Source organism: Melospiza georgiana, chromosome 1, assembly GCF_028018845.1.
Source record: "Melospiza georgiana isolate bMelGeo1 chromosome 1, bMelGeo1.pri, whole genome shotgun sequence".
Classification (NCBI taxonomy): domain Eukaryota; kingdom Metazoa; phylum Chordata; class Aves; order Passeriformes; family Passerellidae; genus Melospiza; species Melospiza georgiana.
Window position 1 is genome coordinate 41,766,714 of NC_080430.1, and position 20,250 is coordinate 41,786,963.

At 39.9% G+C, this 20,250-nt stretch overlaps 1 protein-coding gene across 2 annotated transcripts in view; it reads right to left on the bottom strand.

The window, feature by feature from the left end:
* The window catches only part of GADL1 (glutamate decarboxylase like 1), a 118,244-nt gene that overhangs the window by 75,365 nt on the left and 22,629 nt on the right, over positions 1–20,250 (bottom strand). Inside the window, exon 1 of one of the 2 annotated variants that reach the window (XM_058022582.1) lies at positions 5,784–5,867. The exons of the other annotated variant lie outside the window; for it this stretch is intronic. Coding sequence (XP_057878565.1) covers positions 5,784–5,790 — 7 coding nt within the window. The 5' untranslated portion in view covers positions 5,791–5,867. Of the gene's footprint in view, positions 1–5,783; positions 5,868–20,250 lie in introns of those variants that run through there. 2 annotated transcript variants of the gene reach the window in all.

The following is a 20,250-nucleotide window of genomic DNA, read 5'->3' on the forward strand; positions in this document are numbered from 1 at the left end:
ACCAATAAGTGCAGGAATGATTTGTGCTGTAACATTTCCAATTAGGAAGAAAGGCTGAGGAGAATTGGAATTCACCTTGCTGCAAAACTGAGAAATAGCAAATGCCAACTATGAAATGGAAATCCCAACTCCCTGACCCCAGTGAGATTCTTTCTCACATGTTCTAACACTTAACACCTGCTAACAGTGTAGGCAGTATCTGAGAAACAGAACTCTTTTCATTTTAATTAAAAGTTGTGCATTGATGGTGAACATCTAATGGGCATTCCTTTTTCAGTGGAAAAGTGACTGAATCTACAACATTAAATCAAACCACTGTGTATGGTATAGAAGAGTTAACTTCAGGAGGCTGAGTTCAAACAGAAATGATGAATACAGGTGTGACCCACATAGAACATACAGAATCCCTGAGAATTTTACGGTCCAGTGGAAAAAAAAAAAGATTAAACGAAAACACAAATAGTTTTTTTATCCAAATGGGAGTTCTACATCTTGTTTTAAAAGGGTTCCTGACAGCCTGCAATTTCATGCAAGAACTATATTTTTAATCATAATATAAAATCAACTTTTAGCTCCAGTCTTTCAAAAATCAACTAAGAAGGCAGTAATTTATAAAACTGAGTTTAATGGGATTCAGTGCAAGTTAAAATGTAGAAATAGATGAAAAGTCTAAATTTCATTTTCGGAAGTTTTACCTGCACATTCAAGTTACAGTCAAAACAAGTATTTTCTTCTCACTTTTTCATATCATAAACACTTCCATATTTTATGCTTCCTACAAAGGATTTCCAGTTGCTGTTCAATAACTCATGCCCACAACACAACTCTGAGATATGCCCTTATTTACTAACATGGGGAAGCTAGTGCATAGCAAATCAGAATGTAACTTTCCAGACCACTAGGTTCTCTGAACTAGTTCCTACACAGATATTCATCATTTATTAGCCTATCACTTCAATGTAAAAGTAATTTAAAGTAGCTCAATGCACTTTCAAAATGGAGCAAGTTGCCCTGCCCAGGCTGTTATAACGCCACTGGTCACATCAGCAGAGATTGGTCACACAGATGAGGGACCCAGCAGGGCTCTGGACACACCATTTCAGGTCGTGCCCACCATGGGTTTACTACCAGATTTTGGGAAAGCACTCCTGAGCTGCAAGAGGCCAGGCTGCTGCATGGCACTGGCAGGGGCCAGCAGAAGACCCTAGCAGTCCTTTTCTAGAGCATCAGTCTGGATGGTGCCTGGTGGAAGCCCAGATGTGATCCTGCTGTGCACACTAGGGCTCAGCAATGGCAAGCTGAAAGAAACCCACACAGAGCCACCACACTGCCTGTAGCCTGACTGCACCCAGAAAATGGATACCTTATTTTGCTTGGGGTTTGTTTGTTTGGACCATGTCAAAACTTAAATCAGTCATTTGACCTCAGCATTAGCACTGCAACCAAATACTAGGTACATACAGCATTTGTCACGTGCTCTTTCCCCTTCAGGCTGGTGCCAGAGCTTTTTAACATGATATATTGGCCCCAAAAGGGCCTCAGTAATCCCTGAACAATGGAGTAGGGCTACTTGCAAAAAATTTGTTTAAGCAGCTCAATGAGACCCTGAAAGCTGTCTTGCAGTGTAACCAGCAGAGGGATGCCAAGCCACTTTAAGACAAGATTTCCTGTTGAAACCCTGACATTTGCCAATGGACAAGATCATATTTGTAAGGCTTTTCAGCATACATAAGATGTGACAAAGGGCAGAGATAGCTAAGCTTCAGAGACACAAGCATTTTCAAATTATCTAGATTTAACCAACTACTTTGTAGTCATTGCTACTTTGCTGACAAAAGACTGTGGTCACTAAGAACCACCTTTCTCATGACATTCATGAGACTGAAAAGCTTCTGGTCCAGTGGCTTTTACTTTGAAAGACAATTCTATTTGCTGACACTTGACAAATTTTTCATTAAAAAAATAAAGATCACATATACTCAAGAAATGGTAACAGAGATGGACATTCATACATTTGAATCACGTCAAAGACACCTTTTATTACCCTTAGATGAGGTCTGACAATAATTATTAACAGAAATAACCACTAGTGATGCGCTACAAGGCAACAACAATTTGCCTTTTCAATTTATTATTCCATCATTACATATGTATAAAGCCCAGTAATGCCAAAATAAGATTACTTGTGTGCACAGATGGGAGAACAAAAGGGAGGAAGTGGCCCAAAATTAGCCATGTCCTGATGAGTATCCTGGACTTATCAATGCTTTCAACAATTGCCTCCTACAACCTCTGCAGTTTGTGGCACAAGACAAAGCAAAAAAGGCCGTAAGAAATCTAACTTCTGATTTCTGCAAAGCTTGAAGAGGTAAACATCTGGGATGAGCATAAAAAACCATCTCAAATTGGATCACCGAGTAGGAGGAAGTCAGAAATACAGACATCTACTTCAGTGTGTCCATTTTTTCTGTCTTGAATACGTAATAAATGCTTATGCAAATAGAAATGATCTTTAAAGAAGCAGGCAGCTTAAAATAGTCAAGAGCAGGGAAATTAAGGCAAACGAAATCTAAACTGTTTAATAGGCAATAATAGCTGAATCAGTATGCAACAAGATCTCATAATGCATTAAAAAGTGACAATTCCTGGTTGTATAAGTGACAGTTTAAAAGACACCTTAATCAAGATAGAAAAGTTATTTACTGAACTTCTCAAATGTCAAATTAAGCTTCTTCACTAAATGTTCATTAACCGCCAAGAAAATTCTTATTAATTTTAAAGCACCACGAATGCACTCACTCAGAATGGCTTTATTTGATGCAAGCTTCATTTCTTGCAAAATGATGTCTCCCTTCCTTTGATGAAGTGATATTAGGAAAGATCCAAGTACCTCTTTTATCAGATCAGATTTTAAAACACAGAAGAGATCCTATCCCTCTGCTCTGACCAAAATACTAACCTGAGTGTCACATTACCAGCGCCTTAAAGTCTCCCTAACTCCCAGGGTGTTTCACCACGCTTCACATTACAGATGCTTGACATGGCAACATGGCAACACCTTATACAAAATGTTTGCCAGCTCACCTCCCCAGTCTGCTGGTGGCATAAAACCACATAACTCCCCATTCATACCAAATACAGGCTGAGACACCAACAATTCAGAAGTTTAAAGGCAGAATATAGCAAAAATGCTGGCTGCTCTCTTCCTCTTGTGATTGCCAGCTCTGACTGTTGATGAGCTAGCAACTTGCTTGAAACTCTGCTTAGCACACTCAGATACATGCCCCACCCAGAGAAAACAGCCTACCTATTTTTTTTTCGCCAAATACAGAATTTGCCAAGCTTTCTCCATGCCAAATCAACCTTGGAAAACTACCCTGATGCCAAATGACTGAAGTATATATGCAGTGAAGATCCCTTTCTGCAGCCAGGAGTAGGAATTTACAACTTGGTCCCCTCTCATTAATAGGATTTTGTGTGAATGAAAGCATAGCCAAAAAAAAAATCCTTTTACTCATCCATGCATAGTCATTAAGGCTTCCCTTGTGGACTGTGGTGATATCTGAGAGAAATAAGGCTCAATTAGCAATCAGCAAGATGAAATTCAAATGGTCACTTTCAAATTGAGGGGGTTTAAAAAGGGAAAAAAAAATACAACAGGGAAAAGAACCCAGTATCACCCCTCAGAGGGCTCCCACTGCGCTCACCCCAGCAGCTTCTGCAGGTGTTAACTCTCTGCACGTTCAAGTCTCCACTCCACTTTTCCAGCTGTGCAAAGCAAACACAATGCTAGTGCTGCAACAGGCAGGTGCCTTCAGCCTCTCTCCCAGCTGCTTTCCAATAGGACTTTAAAAGCTAAGAGCCCATAGTATCAGTACTGAAAGGAGAACTGCAATTGATCAGCTCAGAAGGTCTAGTTTTAACAACGGACTCACATTTGCTTATGAAAAAAAAAAAAATTCAGCAGGCAGCAAAGTTGTACAACCGCAAGAACCACAGAGCCAAATTTCTACAATAATTTGAGCTTCTAGAGAAGTCTACAATGTAGCCTAACCTCATTCACCATCCCACTTGGGAGAAGCTCATTCACCAGATAGAACTTGGCAGAAAACACAGCAAATCACCGAAGACAAAAGAAAGAGAGGTCTGTGAGAGCAAAGGATTCCTCATGAGAGGGAAAGTGCAAAGAAATAACAGATGCTACTCATGAATAAGGTGAGACTGGAAAACCTGCAGCAACAAGGGTGGAGATCACATTACTATCAGACACATTCTCTCTTACCAGCCAAAGCCAATAGTTTTGGAAGGAAACTAGGAAAGAAATTAGTACTTTTGGTAGCATACAACAGGCAAAATTTGAACAAGAATATTACTACCCAGCTAAACCACCAGGATCTCAGTCTTAGTGACTGCTGGCAGCATATCTTTGGGGTTGTTTAGGCAGAGGATACAAATATAAGCTGCATCTGAAGCAAACGATTTTGGGAGCTGCTGTCACTCATACAGTACTACCCCTGCTACTCAGGTAGAACAGCTGTCCTTACAGTACAGCCTGAAACTACTACAGGCACCAGGACATATTTACTACACACCAGAACTGTCATGTAACCTTACAATGCTCCTTCAATTTACATCAAGTAAAGAAAAAAGGGATCCACTGTTTTTAAAATATTAAGTTTATGCAGTTTTCTTTCAAAAATATGATTTTGTTCAGAGATTTTTTTAACTAATATAATGCCAATAATTTGGATGACCCACAAATGCAAGAGATTTCTCAATCTGGGAATAAAAGCTTTTTTCACTGTTTCATCCATGTTTAGGGTAAAATATAAAAGAAATTTATTAGGTCTCAAGTCTATTTTAATGGTTTTCATAAGAGAGTCACAACTTGAGATAAGTTAAGAAATTCTTATCAAGAATATTGATCTTGTGGGAGGGGGGAGAGCCATCTGCAAACACTTTTACTATTTTCTGACTTAGCAATCAGCTTCCATTCACAAAACCAAGGACTTCCTCCTTTCTTAACCTTGCAAATTTAATCTCTGCATTTTCTAAGCTCCTCCGGCAGTGTTTTGTATTAGCCATACTTCATCCACAGTCCCAGCTTTTATAAATATATGGTCAACGTTCACTTTTCATTAATGATGCAAGTCCTTCCTCTTCATGCGGGCAAAGAACTTGATAACACCTTTACAAAACAGGATTAACTTCTCCCTTACTGAGACCTTTTGTTCCAAAGCAAATCCCTATATTGCTATATATCACTATGTTATTCTGGTGCCTGATGAAAAAAAAAAAAAAAAATTAAAAATTTAAACTAAAGGCACCGCTCTTTAAAGATCACTTATTTCAACAAAAAAAAAAAAAAAAAAAAAAAAAAAAGAAAAAAGAAAAAAAAGAAAAAAAAAAAGAAAAAAAAACCCCACTGCTCTGCAACGTTTTTATGACAACTGTTGCAAAGTCTGCACCTTATTAAGCCATGCTGGCCACGCTGCTGCCGCGCTGTAACAGAAGAAGATGCCCCGCAGGCAGGCAGCCCTCCACCTGCGCTGCGAACCGACCCTGCCTTTTCCCCCTGCCCCGAGGCGCCTCTCCCCGCCAAGCCCGGGGTTACCGGCTATGGGGAGGCTGCAGGAGCCCCGCAGGACGAGGAAAGTGTTAAACGCGCCGAGGGGGCAGAGAGCGCTCCGCTTCCGTCCCCGCAGCCTGTGCCGAGCCCTCCGCCCGCAGCCCGGCCGAAGCGGGGCCACAGGAGGGACAAGGGCAGTGTCCCCCGCCTTTACCCTCCATCCCGGCGTCGCGCTGGCCCCGGAGAGGAGCGGGGGCGGCCCCGCTGTGCCCCGGCCGCTGCCGCAGCCTCCGCTGTGCCCGGGCTGCCGGGGCCGCTATAAATACCCTCGGAGCGCCGCGCCAGGCCGGGCCCGGCCGGGCCGCCCCTCCCGCGGGGCAGGGCGAGCGCACGGCCGGCCACGGCCCCGGGCTGCCTTCACTGCCAAAGCGAGGGGTTGTGGCAGCCGCTGCTTGTGACAACGGGATCGTTTCGCCGCCTCTAAAGCCTGAGCGGTGCCTCAAAGCCCCGCCGGGGCTGCGGGCTCCTCGGCAGGCCGGCAGCCCTGAGCAGGGCGCGTCCTGCCCACCGCCGGCAGCCCGGCCGGGCACCGCCGCCTGCCCAGGGGATTTGCCACACAGTCACAGAAGATTCTGAGTTGGAAAGGATCCACAGGGATCATCAAGTCCAACTCTTACCGCTCACTGCACAGAACATTCCCAAAAGTCACACCATGTGCCCAGGAGTACTGTCCAAATACTTCTTGAACTCTGTCAGGCTGGTGACCACTTCCCTGGGAAGCCTGTTCAGCGCCTGACAACACTCTGGTGAAGAACCTTTCTCCAATATCCAACCTAAGCCTCCCCTGACACATCTTCAGGCCATTCCCTCACAACCCTCTGGTGAAGAACCTTTCTCCAGTATCCAACCTAAGCCTCCCCTGACACTACTTCAGGCCATTCCCTCGGGCTCTGTTGCTGGTCACCACAGAGAAGAGATCAGTGCCTTCTCCTCTGCTTCCCCACACAAGTAAGCTGTAGGCTGTAGTGAGGTCCCCTCTCATTCTACTTCTCCAGACTCAACAGACCAAGTTTTATAAGGGCTCTGGATGAGTTGTGTTCAATGAGCTGTTCCAGTTCATTCCAGGACACGTGCCCTGCACAGCATGACATAGGCCTTCTTAATCCTCGTCCCTTGATTTCCTCCTAATTACTGCCTCTTAAAATAAATTTCTTCCTAATTGCTTCCTTTTAAAATAAAAAGGTAAACAAGCTTTGGTTTTGAGCACTGTTGTAACAGGAAGGCCTGAAAGTGTCCAAAAATTAACGACCAACATCCCCAAAATGTTATGCCTCCCCTTAAAATTGGATCATGATTAATATTTGACAGAGATGTTTGGAAGTAGTGAAATATTCACATGTGAATTGAACATCTATTCACAGTAGTATCCTAATTTTTTTTATTTGCTGGGAAAAAAGTGTAGCTCTTTTGTAGCTTAACAGCAGATTCTACCAAGCCATTAATAACTTACACAATTGGAGAAGATAATTTTGAAGCCAAATAGATATCCTACACTGCAAGAGGTAAGTATTTGAACTTCATTTTGATAAACAAAAGGTATTGGTATCGCTAAATTAAGAGTTTGTAGTTGCCTGGGAACAAGCAATTGTGGTCTGATTGTATTCATCATGGGTAAAAGAAATACAGCCCCAATCAAAACTATGCATTTCTGCTGCTTCAAAAAGCTAATTTCCCCAAACTGAGAATAACAGTAGGGACAGCTGACAAGGAAAAACATATTTAGTGTGAATGGCAAAAGAGGGGCTCTCATAAAGTACCCATTAAATGGCCAAAAGACTGACTTTTCAATCACAGAGAGCAGTAACTTTACCATAAAACCTCAAAGGTGGCAATCAGAAAGCAAATGGAAAACAAGAGAAATTATATAAATTGCAGTTGCTATAAATTGCAAGTTACCATATCAGAAAATAATAATTTCATAGGGAAGAAAAAATATCCATGGTTGTGACAGCTGAAGACAAATAGGAAATTTAAAGTGTGTTAGGAACAAAAGAAAACCTAGTGATGGTACTAGCCCACATAAGTGGTTTTGTGCTGATGTGTTTGATGAAATGCAAACATGTTCTATAAGTACTTCTGTGCTACAAAAGAAACAAGTAGATGTATCTCAAGGGGATTATGAAGAACTGCTCCAACCCACTAGTAATTAAGAAAGTTGAAAATCATGATTTGTGAAATTACATAGGGGTGTTAATCTTATACTGGTAGTCAAAAAATGGGCAGGTGCAATGAGAAGAAAATACAGGCCAACACTGGCACCCTAAATAATAAAGGGATAATAATTTCATTTAAAAATATTTCAAAGTAATTAATAGAAATAATTCCAGTCTTTTTTATGAAGACCAGGTCTAATCAAACTTCTCTAAATTCATTCTTCAACGAGATTGCTTGTTTGGTTATGTGCATACTGATGGTTCAGATTTTAAGTCTGAAAGAAAACATGGTACCCCATGACACCATTAAAGCAGATGTTAAATGGACCAGGCCTTGCCTAGTCAATTTAACTGATGACAAAAAGCAACAAAAAGTAAAGGAACCTTCTTTCAATGGGTATTTTTCTCTGAAAATTACCCCAAAAAGAAAAAAAATTGGCAAAGGTGCCAAGCAACCAAGTGAAGCAGTCTGAATTGAGTGGCAAACTGGATCTTGTCAAACAAAATACATCTTCTGTAGCTAAATCCCTGTAATAATCCCTGCAATAAACCTGAAGGATTGTAGATGTTGTGCTCTGAGAGGGTGATGGCACTCACTGGAAGCAATTTAGGGGCCGTAGTCACCAGCTCATCCTAAACACTGACTGTGATGTTGCTAAAAGGAAGGATTGACCTGCATCAAGGGAGTAGGAAATAGGGAATGTAGGGAACTCTCTGGATATATCACTGATTATACCAATCTTGCATACTGTGTTCCTGCCCGTGTTTTGAAAAAAAAGTCGAAAAATACTAGAGGGGGCAGATTAAGAGCTGAAAATGTGATTTGAGAGTTGAAGAAAAATGCTGCTAAGTGAGATGTAAAGAGCACAATCTGTTTATCGTATCAAAAAGATTGACTTGATTACAGCATATAAGTACCTCGATGCAGAAAAAAAATACTGGATTCTGAAGGGCTCTTTAGTCTAGTGGAGAATGGCATAACAAGAAGCTGTGGTAGAAACTGAAGTCAGGAAAATTCAAATGTAGCACAAAATATTTCTTTTTAAGGTGACAACACATCAATGGAGCAGCTAATAAAGTCACCAAGAATTTTTAAATGGTTTTATGTCCCTCAACCAGCCCAAGATGCCTTTCTGGAAGACAGGTTTTAGCCAAATGCAGGCTACTGCTACTGCTCTCACTGCTTGTACATGTGTGAAATTTAATGACACGGAATACAGAGGACATCAGACCATATGACTAAATGGTCCTCTGTGTCTTATTTAATTTTTTCTTCTTATGCTAAGTAATTATAAGAAGGGTTGGCTACTGGTGAGCATCTGCTCAAGATGATATTCTTTGTCAATTGACTGCAATCAGTCTGAAAAAAATTACTACCCCGAGTGTGTAGGATTCTAAATGACCGCAGTATATAAGTTGGCAAGCAGCATGAAATACCAAAAGACAATCAACATTAGTCACCTATTTTCATTTATTTTCATTTGTCATTGCACTAAGCTGACAAGATTTCAATTCATTTGTGTCAAAAAGGAACTCAGAAGAGCTTAAGGAGAAGCTGAAGGAAAGGGCAGCGGTATGAATTCATTAAACAGACTGGCCATCAGACTTAGGTAACATGGTAATTAAACACAAACTTTGAAATGCTGGCAGGCAAACCAGACAACTAATTCAATATGCAATATTGCACTGGTAAATATACATTTTCAGTTTTAAATATTTATGGATTTCTTGCCCAGTTTCTGCATAAATGAATCAAGTTACCTCACCTGAAGCTATGATCCCCCATAATGAGCTGTGGTATGCAGTGGAGACTAAAAGGTTTGACACAGCTAGTAATGCCTACCTCTCTGAAAGCAGCCAGGACCACACAACTGAATTGTGTTGCACATAAACTATTGAGAACTGCATTAAAATATTAATGAACTAATGTTCTTCTTAAATTGTTTTATTTGCCAGGATGTGAACTTGCATCTTCTCTCTGCTGCTTACCAAGCTGATATGGCAAAGTTACAACATACACTTGCTGATGTTACAAAGCTGAAAGCTCTCAGTGGCCTTTCTGATTTCATTAGCTGTCCCCTTGCCTGAAGTTTATTCTCTGAGTATAAAACCTTTTCAACAAGTCAGGAACCTCCTCTAAACAATGTAGAACCCAAATGTTGTAAACAAGTAGTTAACACAGAAGATTAGAATAACAATTTATTCTTTACTGAAGGAAGAATGAATTGTGTTGAAGAGGGAAAGTTCATTTTGGAGATCAGACATAAATTTTTTTCAAATCTACTAGTCCAAAATTCAGAACAAGGGTGCTTTCCAAACAAAAAACTTAATTTTATCCAAAAGAGGCTCAAAGATCTTGTAATATTTAATACTGATATGCAAATTCTAATACCATGTGATTGGTTCTGACTTGTAGAAATTACTTAGAAAAATGCCAGGGTCCTTAGATGGTCTTAAAGACGGAAACTTTTTAAATTACCATATACTCCACAAATCTAACCTGAAAGGTGCATAAATCAGCACTTCCTCTGTCTTTTCCCCAGAAGATGATGTGGGCTTCATTTTTAGAATGAAAAAGAATTCACAACCACAAATGGAGGAAAAAAAAAAAACTGCAGGATCCCTGAGTTTGTGAAAATCAGATCCAGATCCAAGGTCATTAATAATTGAAGTGTCATGGTTACCTCCATTGGTGTCAACATCACCTACAGAACTCAAACAGTAGTAGCCTGGTGCAGGTAACTGAGACAGGGACGAAAAAGCATTAAGGAGCTGAAGGGCATTCATTACCTTTTTGATGCCTAGAGGAATAATGTTGCTGTGCTAGTGGAGGCCAACCAAAGGTGAAGACTGATCATTCTACACAGTAAAATGAAGAAGTAGTAGGTTCTCCAGTTGCAGTATCTGATGCCTTCAAAGGAACAATATGGCATGAGATGGCTGGTAAAACACATAGTTCAGAACATCAAAGCAACAAAACATCAGCTGCCAAGGCTTGGACCCTCAAGGCATCAGCAAAGACAACAAAGCCCTAAGGAATCTGAGAGTACTGAATTCAAACTGCAGGACAGGACTCTTTCTGGAGATGATATTTTGCAAATTGGAGATTAACAGATGTCATTCCCTTGACACAAAAATAGGCCACATGTTCTTTTGGACAGCACATCTGCAGCTGCCCAGAGGTCACGGTCACATGTATAATAAAGACTGGATGGAGGGAAGATGGGAAGCAGTTCACAAACAGCAAAACTTCCTGGATCATTACGAGGCAGGGCAAGGGCATGACAAACGCCAGGACTCAGTGCTGTCCCTGCTGGTGATGCCAGGGGCAGGATGAGCAGGAAACAGCAGCCTAAAGGAGTCAGAGGACTAGAGAGACTGACTGGAAGGCACTTCCAGAGGCACTGGAGGGACTTCTCAGCATTCCACTGCAGGCCTGGGCTGGACATCCAGCTCAGGCCTGTGACCACCTCATGCTGCTAGCTTGATCCCAACTTGCTGCTCAAATGGAAACTTACTCCACCTCTTGGCAAGTCTTTTGTGGTTTCACAGACCCAGCTTAGATACTCATGTTGTGCATTTAAATCTGTTAAATCACATCTGTATTTTCTTGAGAAAAAAAGTAAGGTAATCCAAATAGGTCTGTTTATAACCTTTCAAGGCTGACTGCTGTTCATTCAAGTCCATAATGAGAATTAGAGATCTGTTATTATTCCCATGTTTAATAAAAGCAGCCATGCAACATATATTATTAAAGAGTAGACTGCCTACAGTGCCTGATCTCAAAATTGAAATACTATTTTTGAATAACTGGTATGTCTTGTACACTGTCCTTTAATCAATCTTGGCAAACCAGGTCATGTCATATTCCTTCTCTTATGTTTTTGGTGGGAGGTAAAAGAATTTAAAATATCTTAGGAGGAGGAACCTCTCAAGGTTTGGGAATCAGCATACAGTTTCACATCTTCATGGTGAAAAAATGCTTAACAAATCTCATTACTCAAGTTTATGGAATTGCTTGCCCCTTCTGTAATTCAGAAAGATTAAAATGCTCCTGCAAATTAAAAATAGGATGAACAACCGATTAGAGCAAGGTTTCTGTTTGCCATTTGAATCAGACAAAGAGGGAACAGGCACAATAAGGAAATCACAGTTGAAAATTTTGAAAAGTGAGGATATAGAAATAAGACCCTAATTTTATCTGAAGATCTTATAGATTACAAAGAAAATGTCAAGATAAGCTTCATTGCTATGAGTTACAATATTACCAAAATCTTTTCACAGATATATAACCCATTTTTGCCTGTTTCACTGTGTTTCACTAGACAGCAAAGCATAGGGGAAAATAGCTTAAAAAAGCAAGGTAGTTTCACCCTAATTATGTGTTTGTATTTCATTTATTTTAATAAACGAAAATATACAGACATGCACATAGCTTTTGTATTTCTATTTTTAAAGCAAGAATCCTAATCTATTTAAAGCCAAGGGGATCACAGAGAGGGATCGAAAAAATTAGAGAAACAGTAGATACCACTCTACTGTGGTCACTGCAGCTAGTGTGGGCATGCATGAGCCATCTCTAAATTAGCAGGGTTAGGTATTTCTGAAGAAGTACCAAAAGTAACACAATGCTCAGGGCAAGCTGCAGACTCTTGCTCAAAGCTGGGTATTTGGCTTGTGGCCCACTTGGAGCCCCACATTGCTGCAGCTGGAGTGCTGCTTTGCACAGGAGGGTGGCAAAGGATTGTATGGGCTGGCTGAACAGATATAAGGTCAGTCCTTGGGTTATCTTGGAAGTTAGGAGACAAAAGCTGTATATGAGTATTGCAAAAGTTGAAGATGAAATTAGTAAACAGACAGGATTTCTCTCCTCAGTCAGCTACATCATAATTAGACTCTCCCACCATGTCTCTTTTCCTAAAATTTTATAGATAGTGTTGAATCAGGCCTCACTAGATATTCCTGAGACAATAAACTCTGAAGGGCACAGAAGTAGAGATGATGAAGGAGAAAATGGGCAACTCTCCCATCTTGTCAAAAATGTCAAAAAGTTTGACATTTTGAAGTGTCAATAATCTTAAGAAAACCCTATATACCTTGGGTTTTTTTCTCGTAAAGTAACTTACATGTTTATTCCACACCTAAAAAATTTAATCCTTTGTTGTTTTCAAAAAAAATGAAACTGGAAAATTTTGAGAAGGCTAAGTACATGCCACCCTGAAATACCTTTGCAGCAAAGGCTGTAATTTTCACATTAGCAAGCCATAAAATAAAAGGCATGAGTATTGTTTCTAGAATCAAGATTTATGTCCTTTGTAACACACAGCCCCCAGAAGGTAACACAAGTCCAAGAAATGCACTCAAACAGGTCTAGCACTCCATCCAGTGCAGCTCATGGTGTGAAACCATTTGGAAGCAGATAGAGACACCAGACTGTAAGTGAAAGACATCTCCATTGTCTTCCAGAGCATGTAACCATGCTAAGGAGGGTTAATGCTTCAGCTTCCCATCTCCGTAATCTCCAGGAAAAAATGAAGTTTGTATCAATTCAAGACAGATTTTACATGAATTCTCTCCTGTTGCAAAACAAGAGTCACAGACCACATAACATTTAAAAAGGATGCAAAGCAGCAGGCAATTTCAGAACCACACTGAGCAATGTTATTTAGCAAAAAACTAGCCTGTGGGTTCTGCAAATGAAATTACTCCCAACTCTCACTTCCATGGAAAATGTAGAATTTTGCGTACAAAAAATGTACACCAAGCAGCATGAAACTGCATTTGAGGACAAAAAACAAGCTTATTTGAGCCATCTTCAAACCTGATCTGACCTTTGACAATTTCACTGCAATGAGCACCATTTCTTCCCTTCATGTTATGGATAAAGAAGTCTGAGGTAAAATGAAGTTGCTGCATGCAGGGATTATAACAGTTGATATCATGGCTGGGATACAAAGACTAGGAACAGACAAGAAGCAAACAGCTGTCACCATCCCACACCCAGAACAAAGGGGTTTTTTAATGGTGGAATGTTTCAGATAATGGAAATACTGCATGCAGATTAGAGAGGCGGTTTCAGTTAAGTGGCTTACTGCTTTTCAGTCTTCAGGAGAAATGAAGCAGCAACAGGGAAAGGCATAACTCCAGCATAGCATTAGCTATGTGAAACCAGAAGGCACTTCTGGTCTATGTCTGCTCCCTCACGCTAGCACAGGCAGAAGTTAAGTATTTTAATGGCTCCTTTTTATCTATGTATACACTTAGTTAAAAAGCACAGCTACACCAAACACCATGATTGCGACAACTAAAAGTGGTTCTCATATCTAAGTCCGCCATGCAGAAAGAGAAGTGACCACTTATTTCCAGTGGGCAGATGTTCAACTGTGATTTAGGTCTATCCTGTTGCATCTGGTTTTCACACAGCTTTCACAACACCGAGCTGTACCCCTGGTGCAAATAGGTAGCATATGCAACAAGCTGACCTTGAAAAAACAGGCTTAAGACCAGGAAAGAAATGACTGGAAGCTGGACACTGTACGTATTACTGCATATCAGTAATATTTGGAATTTTTTTTTTTGTTGTTATTTCTACAGCAGCTTTTTACTAGCAAAGGAAAAGGTTAGTTGGTGACAAAGCATCTTTTCTGAGATCAAAGGAGATAAACAAGAAATAAAAGCACCTCTCAGGCCAAGAATTATGCTAAGCAGCTCACTCCTCTTAGATTCTAAGCTCTTATATAACTTTAAAAGTCCCCTTTGTTAGATTAAAGAAAACAGCTTTTCATGCAGCCAATATAGGGGACAGGAGAGTCAAAGCAACACCAGTGTGCTGCTGAAAGTTAATTACTATACTCCTGAGCAGTCAAAGATCTGAACTCCCATCTCCTGCATCCCTGCACAGGGAGCACATTTCCCACTTTGAGCATGGGAATGAGCCAGTGAATTTACACGATGGCAGGGCAAAAATGAAATGGAAATGTCATCTTCTCACTAGGAGAAAAGCCAAATTCCTGTTGCTGAAACATTATATTCCCTCTTTCTGCTTCTCAAGGACTCAGAAGACCACTTCTTCCAAAGAAAACACCATGGAAAGTGCCAGATGATTCTGCTGATAGAGTTGACACAATCCTGAGGCAGGTTTACCTGAGGAAGATGCTAATACAAGATGTGGCACCTAATAAGTATAGCACAACTTTATTCCTGGACTGAATCCTTCTGACAGGGATACCTTTGGAGACCTTTTGTAATATGACCATTATATAAATAAAAAAAGAAACTGGAGTTTCTAGGTAGAAATGGCAGTGTAAACATGAGAAAATAGAAAAATACTGAATAAAAGGTTGTTTTCACATTTTTCAGCTACATTTTCAATTTGGCAAAGACACAGCTGAAGGGCTGAACTGGAGCCCATGTGCTGTCATTTCTTTCACCATCAAATGCTTTTGGAGCACTATTAGATATCAGGATTTTGTGAATTGGTCTCCTGAAAACAGAAACTCATACAGTGGTTTTGAGAAATTTTAGGGAGAAAAATAGAAAAAACTTAGCTTAAAACCAACAACTGCAAGTTGACGAAAGTGTTTTAAAATCCTGGATCTTTCAGATATGTAGACTCCTTCATGGGATGTGCTGATATTAGGCTGCTCAGGCAGGAAAGTGGAATCACTATTCACAATACTTTTTTTTTAATTTGATCATTTAGAACAGATTTTTTCCTGAGACATAATCCATTCAAACTTTAGTTGCATTCTTTGCCAAGACATCTTTTCTCTTGGGATCTCTCTGGATTGAACAGGTAAAGGAATGCCAACAGCGATTGCTCACTCAACCAGTTGTACTAAAAATAGTAGAGATGACAACACTGCACAGTCTTCTGTGCTTGATAAAATGGAAGAATACAAAGACTTACTCTACAAGCACATCAGAAGGAATGGAGACAAATTAGTCACAAAATACAAGGCTTGTCAGCAGTGAAATGGAAAGAAAATAAAATGAACTTCCACCTTGTTTTAGAAAATACCCCAGTAATATTTTACAAATAAACTGAACTACAGGGAATATCTGACAAATATATAAACCAAGATGTATGAACACACTATGAAGAATTAAATAAAGAGAAAATCCATCATTTTAACATATTCTTTCAGTATCTATTTACATGAAGCAGTACAGAGAAATATATAACACATTTAGACAGAAAGGCACCATTAAATTCTATATTTCACAACCAACTATAGGACATTAAACCCATTGCATTCCCTTCTGCATCATAACCATCCTCAAACATTTAATACCAAGAGCAACTTAAAACCAAAATATGTGATTTTACATTCTGTGTGTTGCATCCTGCACCTAAGCAACCCATTTTGAAAGGTTTGTCTAGATACACTTCTGGTATCAGTGCAGCAGTTCAGACACAGAAAAACAAACAGCACAACAAACAGATTCTTTTATCACTGGTATTTAAGAGTGTTAAATCACTAGATTAGGCCAGCACATTTTAAAATAATGTCTTTTAAAATAGAGCTACATATATTGACACAGATAATTCTTCTTAATCATGTAGATATTTGATTTCATTTCAAAGGTCAATCCCTATAGTTTAAAACTTCTCAATAAACAGTATAGCTCCCTAATATAAATTGACTTACTGCAGCAAAATTAGATATCTCAGATTACTCCCACTTTTACAAGATGACTGTTCAGGCCATTTACTTTTTATTACAGTGTTTGGCCATCATAAGACAACACTGCTACTATTTTTGACCCTTCTCTGTAAATGCATGAATATACTCTAATCCTCGCCTATTGAAGTTCAGTTCATTTACAGGGGCAGAGTGACAATAAGTGCTTTTGTTGTATTCTGGATCCCTTTATTTCTTTACAGATGTCAAACAAATTCTGAGTATTCTTAGTACTAGAATGGATGTAGCAATGTGCCATTAGAGTTTTCAAGAAAAACCTCTGTTAACAGCAAACAGGACTTTTTGCTTGACAATTCCAGCCCTGAGTAGATTGCACACTTAATTGTTCTCATTTTCTCAGAGGCTAATTTTAAGAACTGGTTTAATGAAAAAAATACCCCAAAGAGTACTCTCTTTTCCTTTCCAAAGCATATATAAGTTTGTTGGAAGAAATACCTAAATATCTGACCCAGTCCAGAATCATTAGGAAAAACCCATATTTATCGTTTTGTTACTCTAAGGCTTTTATAAGTATTCTAATCCTCACAACAATAAAAATTAGACACTAATTTGTTTCATAATTAGGCAAGCTATCAAAAATTGAGAGAGTTAATTAGTATTTCTCCCTTACCAGTGCAAGAAAAAATTCTATTCAACAAAAATGTTGCAGCAAAATGATAAATAACAGAATGCCATTCAGGGAGTTTCCAGATTCTAGCCAGCACTAAAAGGAATAGGGAACTTTTGGTATATTGAGGCATTAAAAACCAAATCATTCCCACCTGTTGGGAACTATGCATGAGACTTTTCATAGGTTTGCAACTCAGAGTTGAGTTTGTCTTTTTGGGAACTACCTGGTGATTTGTGTGCTGCAGTGCCATTTTCTGTCTAAGAACAGCATAACTACTAATGCCTCTTTGACAGTCTCCTCTGAGTCCTGCTCCAGAGTGCAATATACAACTCTTGGTGTAAAGAATGTGCTGAAGCTTTCACTTGATTTCTTGTTTACAATGTCAACACTTCTGCTTTCTTCTCTTTTGTTTAAAGGATAGAAGCATATGGCCTTTAGTGGCCCTGAAACCCCAAAGGGTAATTTTAACAGACACTGTGTATGAGAGAGACTCTAAAAGTTAACCTAGTTTGACAGCAGCTCTACCTGAAGGAGCTTAATTTATAAAAAATGTATAGGAAAGGACAGATTTTCCATCTGATCTGTGCTACAACAACAGAGAAAAATAAGACAGACGCATAGAGTGACAACATAGGGAAACAAGCCTACAAGACTCCTGTGCTAGTCTCTAATGAGCTCCTTCTCCCTCACCCTGCAGAAAGATCTAACAGAAAAACAAGCAAACATTTAAAAAAAAGGTTAGCTTATCTTCAGAATATTGTTTTTACAAGGTTTGACACAACTTCTCTAACAGTGGGTTAACGGTCAGCATCAGATGCATCTGAAAGTCTGCATCCAGTTTCTTGTGTGTCTCCCTCTCACTGTATCCAGGACCATCAATACTAACACAGAATCTAATTAGCTGTCTCAGAAGATAGAGGCCACTAAAAACCAGAATGGACATGGAGGATGAACAATTGTCCAAATCAAGATGCATCTTGCTCAGGCATCAAGGGTTAAGCTGGTCCCCAGGAATGAAGCCAAAAACTCCTTCCAAATTAGATTGGAAAGAAAGGCTTGGAAGGTTTTGGTCTCTATCAATAACGTGATGGATTGTTTACTTTGTAGGACCTTCTAGGCTTCTTTAAAGGACAAATTCTCCTGGTACTTTAGAGTCTGAACACACTGGTATTGCCCCAATCTCTTCTGCTTTTTTCCTGTCATGTGGTGTGCTTTTGTGTTTCTGCCTTTTATATTATGGCCTTTTGTTATAACGAGTTTGGGGGAAGTTCTGTGGCTCCTGGGATATACACAGAGTAGCATTTCTGTTCACTCACTTGTATTAAACATTTATCCCAGGGCTGCCTGCTACTGCAAAGGACTATATTTGATGGCTGAGGTGATTCCTTCAAGAGTCTTCTTCCTTCAAGGTGGTCTTTACCAACCATACATTAGGCAACTTACTGTGCAGCTCAAAGGGAGCATACTCCAAGCCCACCCTGCCCAGCCAGCAAAAAGAAAGCTAGACAGTCTCCAGAGCCATCAGCACAACATAAACTCAATATTGCTGTTAAAATAAACAGCAAAAGCAGAGATTTCTCGGTCTGACTGCAGCTGCTGCTGCTTCCACCATCTCCTTCCTTACCCCAGGGAATCAAACTTCGCACTGCAGATATTTCCACAAAATGTCCTCCTGCCCAGCTCCCTGGTATGTTAACACCAGGCTCAAAACAACACATAGTCTCCATCTACCTTTTGCATTGGGTGATTGTAACTCTTTGGCTGCAGATTTTAATCCCTTCCCTCCTGAAATTTGCTATCTTATTTTAGACATTTTTTCACCTCAAGCTGTCATTGTCACATGTACAATTCCAGAGCCAGTGCTGAAGGCAAACAGCATAATCAACGTGCTACCTAGATCCTGCCCTCAACCTGTTCAGGAATTACAAGGAGAAATGCTGTCCCCTTATGAGTCAAGAAAATGAATTACTACCAACTCTAACAGTGAGATTTTTCAGTCTTGGTTACTGAAGCTCCAAATAAAGCACTTTATACTGAAAGCTTCCCCTGTGGCTGCCATCAGAGGACCTGAATCAATTAGCAAGGTATATGTAGGAAAATACAAAGGCAAAAGTGGATCCACATTCATACAGACCCTCCTTCAGCCACTCTCCTTCTCCAAATCATCAATATACCTGACCCACTTTCTAACTCCCTGTTGTTGCAGATGTTGCTGACGCAAAACCTACTTCAGCTTATTGGGAAGATACATTCATCAGAGAAATAATGCAGTGCAGCAGTGTCTTCTTTTGTCAGGAGCAGCTGGAATTATTGCTTATTTGGTGTCACCCCAAGGCATTCATAATTGGGAGCAGAAGATGTGTGTGCCAAGATAAGCTATAAAAGACACATTTTATGCCAAAAGCAGCTTGGGAATGTCCTTGTAAGTATGGCAAATGGTTTCATTTCTACCTTAATGAAGGCAGTTTTCTTGGATTTCATTTTTTGCCATTTGCATACAAGAATTTGATCTGCTGCAATAAAGATTCAAGTAGCATGCATCTATGATGGCAAATTACCAAAGTCCATTATTTCAGACTGCAACAAATTCATAATTCTATGATTAAGAAAAAAAATCTCCACAACTGCTCACATTTCCGAGTATTTAGATATGAATCTGAGGATTTAATTTGACAATGAAAGAGCATTATTTTACATGATTTTAAACTAATTTAAAATTAATTTCAGCATGAGGTTTGTTAGTTTCAACCCTACTCAAAAAGTTTAAAACAAAATCCCATGATGTCCCAACGCACTTGATAGTTGGCAATGCCAAAGGACAAGTGTTTCCACTAAGATGATTGACTGTGGATGGAAATGACAGAAGCATGGGTATATTTCTTTTTGTCAGGTTTCCCACTGCACTGGCAGAGTAGCAATCAGCAAGAAAACAATAAGATCTTAAACCTCTGCAGCTGTTTTCTTAGCAGCCCACTTAGCCTTAACTGCAAACACACAGTTCCATCAGCCCCACCAAATGGGTGATAACCTGTTGTCCCCTGTCACATTTCCTTGCTTGGCCACGGTCTGAGTAGAGGTATCTGTGACAAAAAGCTGCATCCAGCTCAGGCTCACCACCAGGACTGTGCTGTGTGTTTCCCAGTGGGACACCTT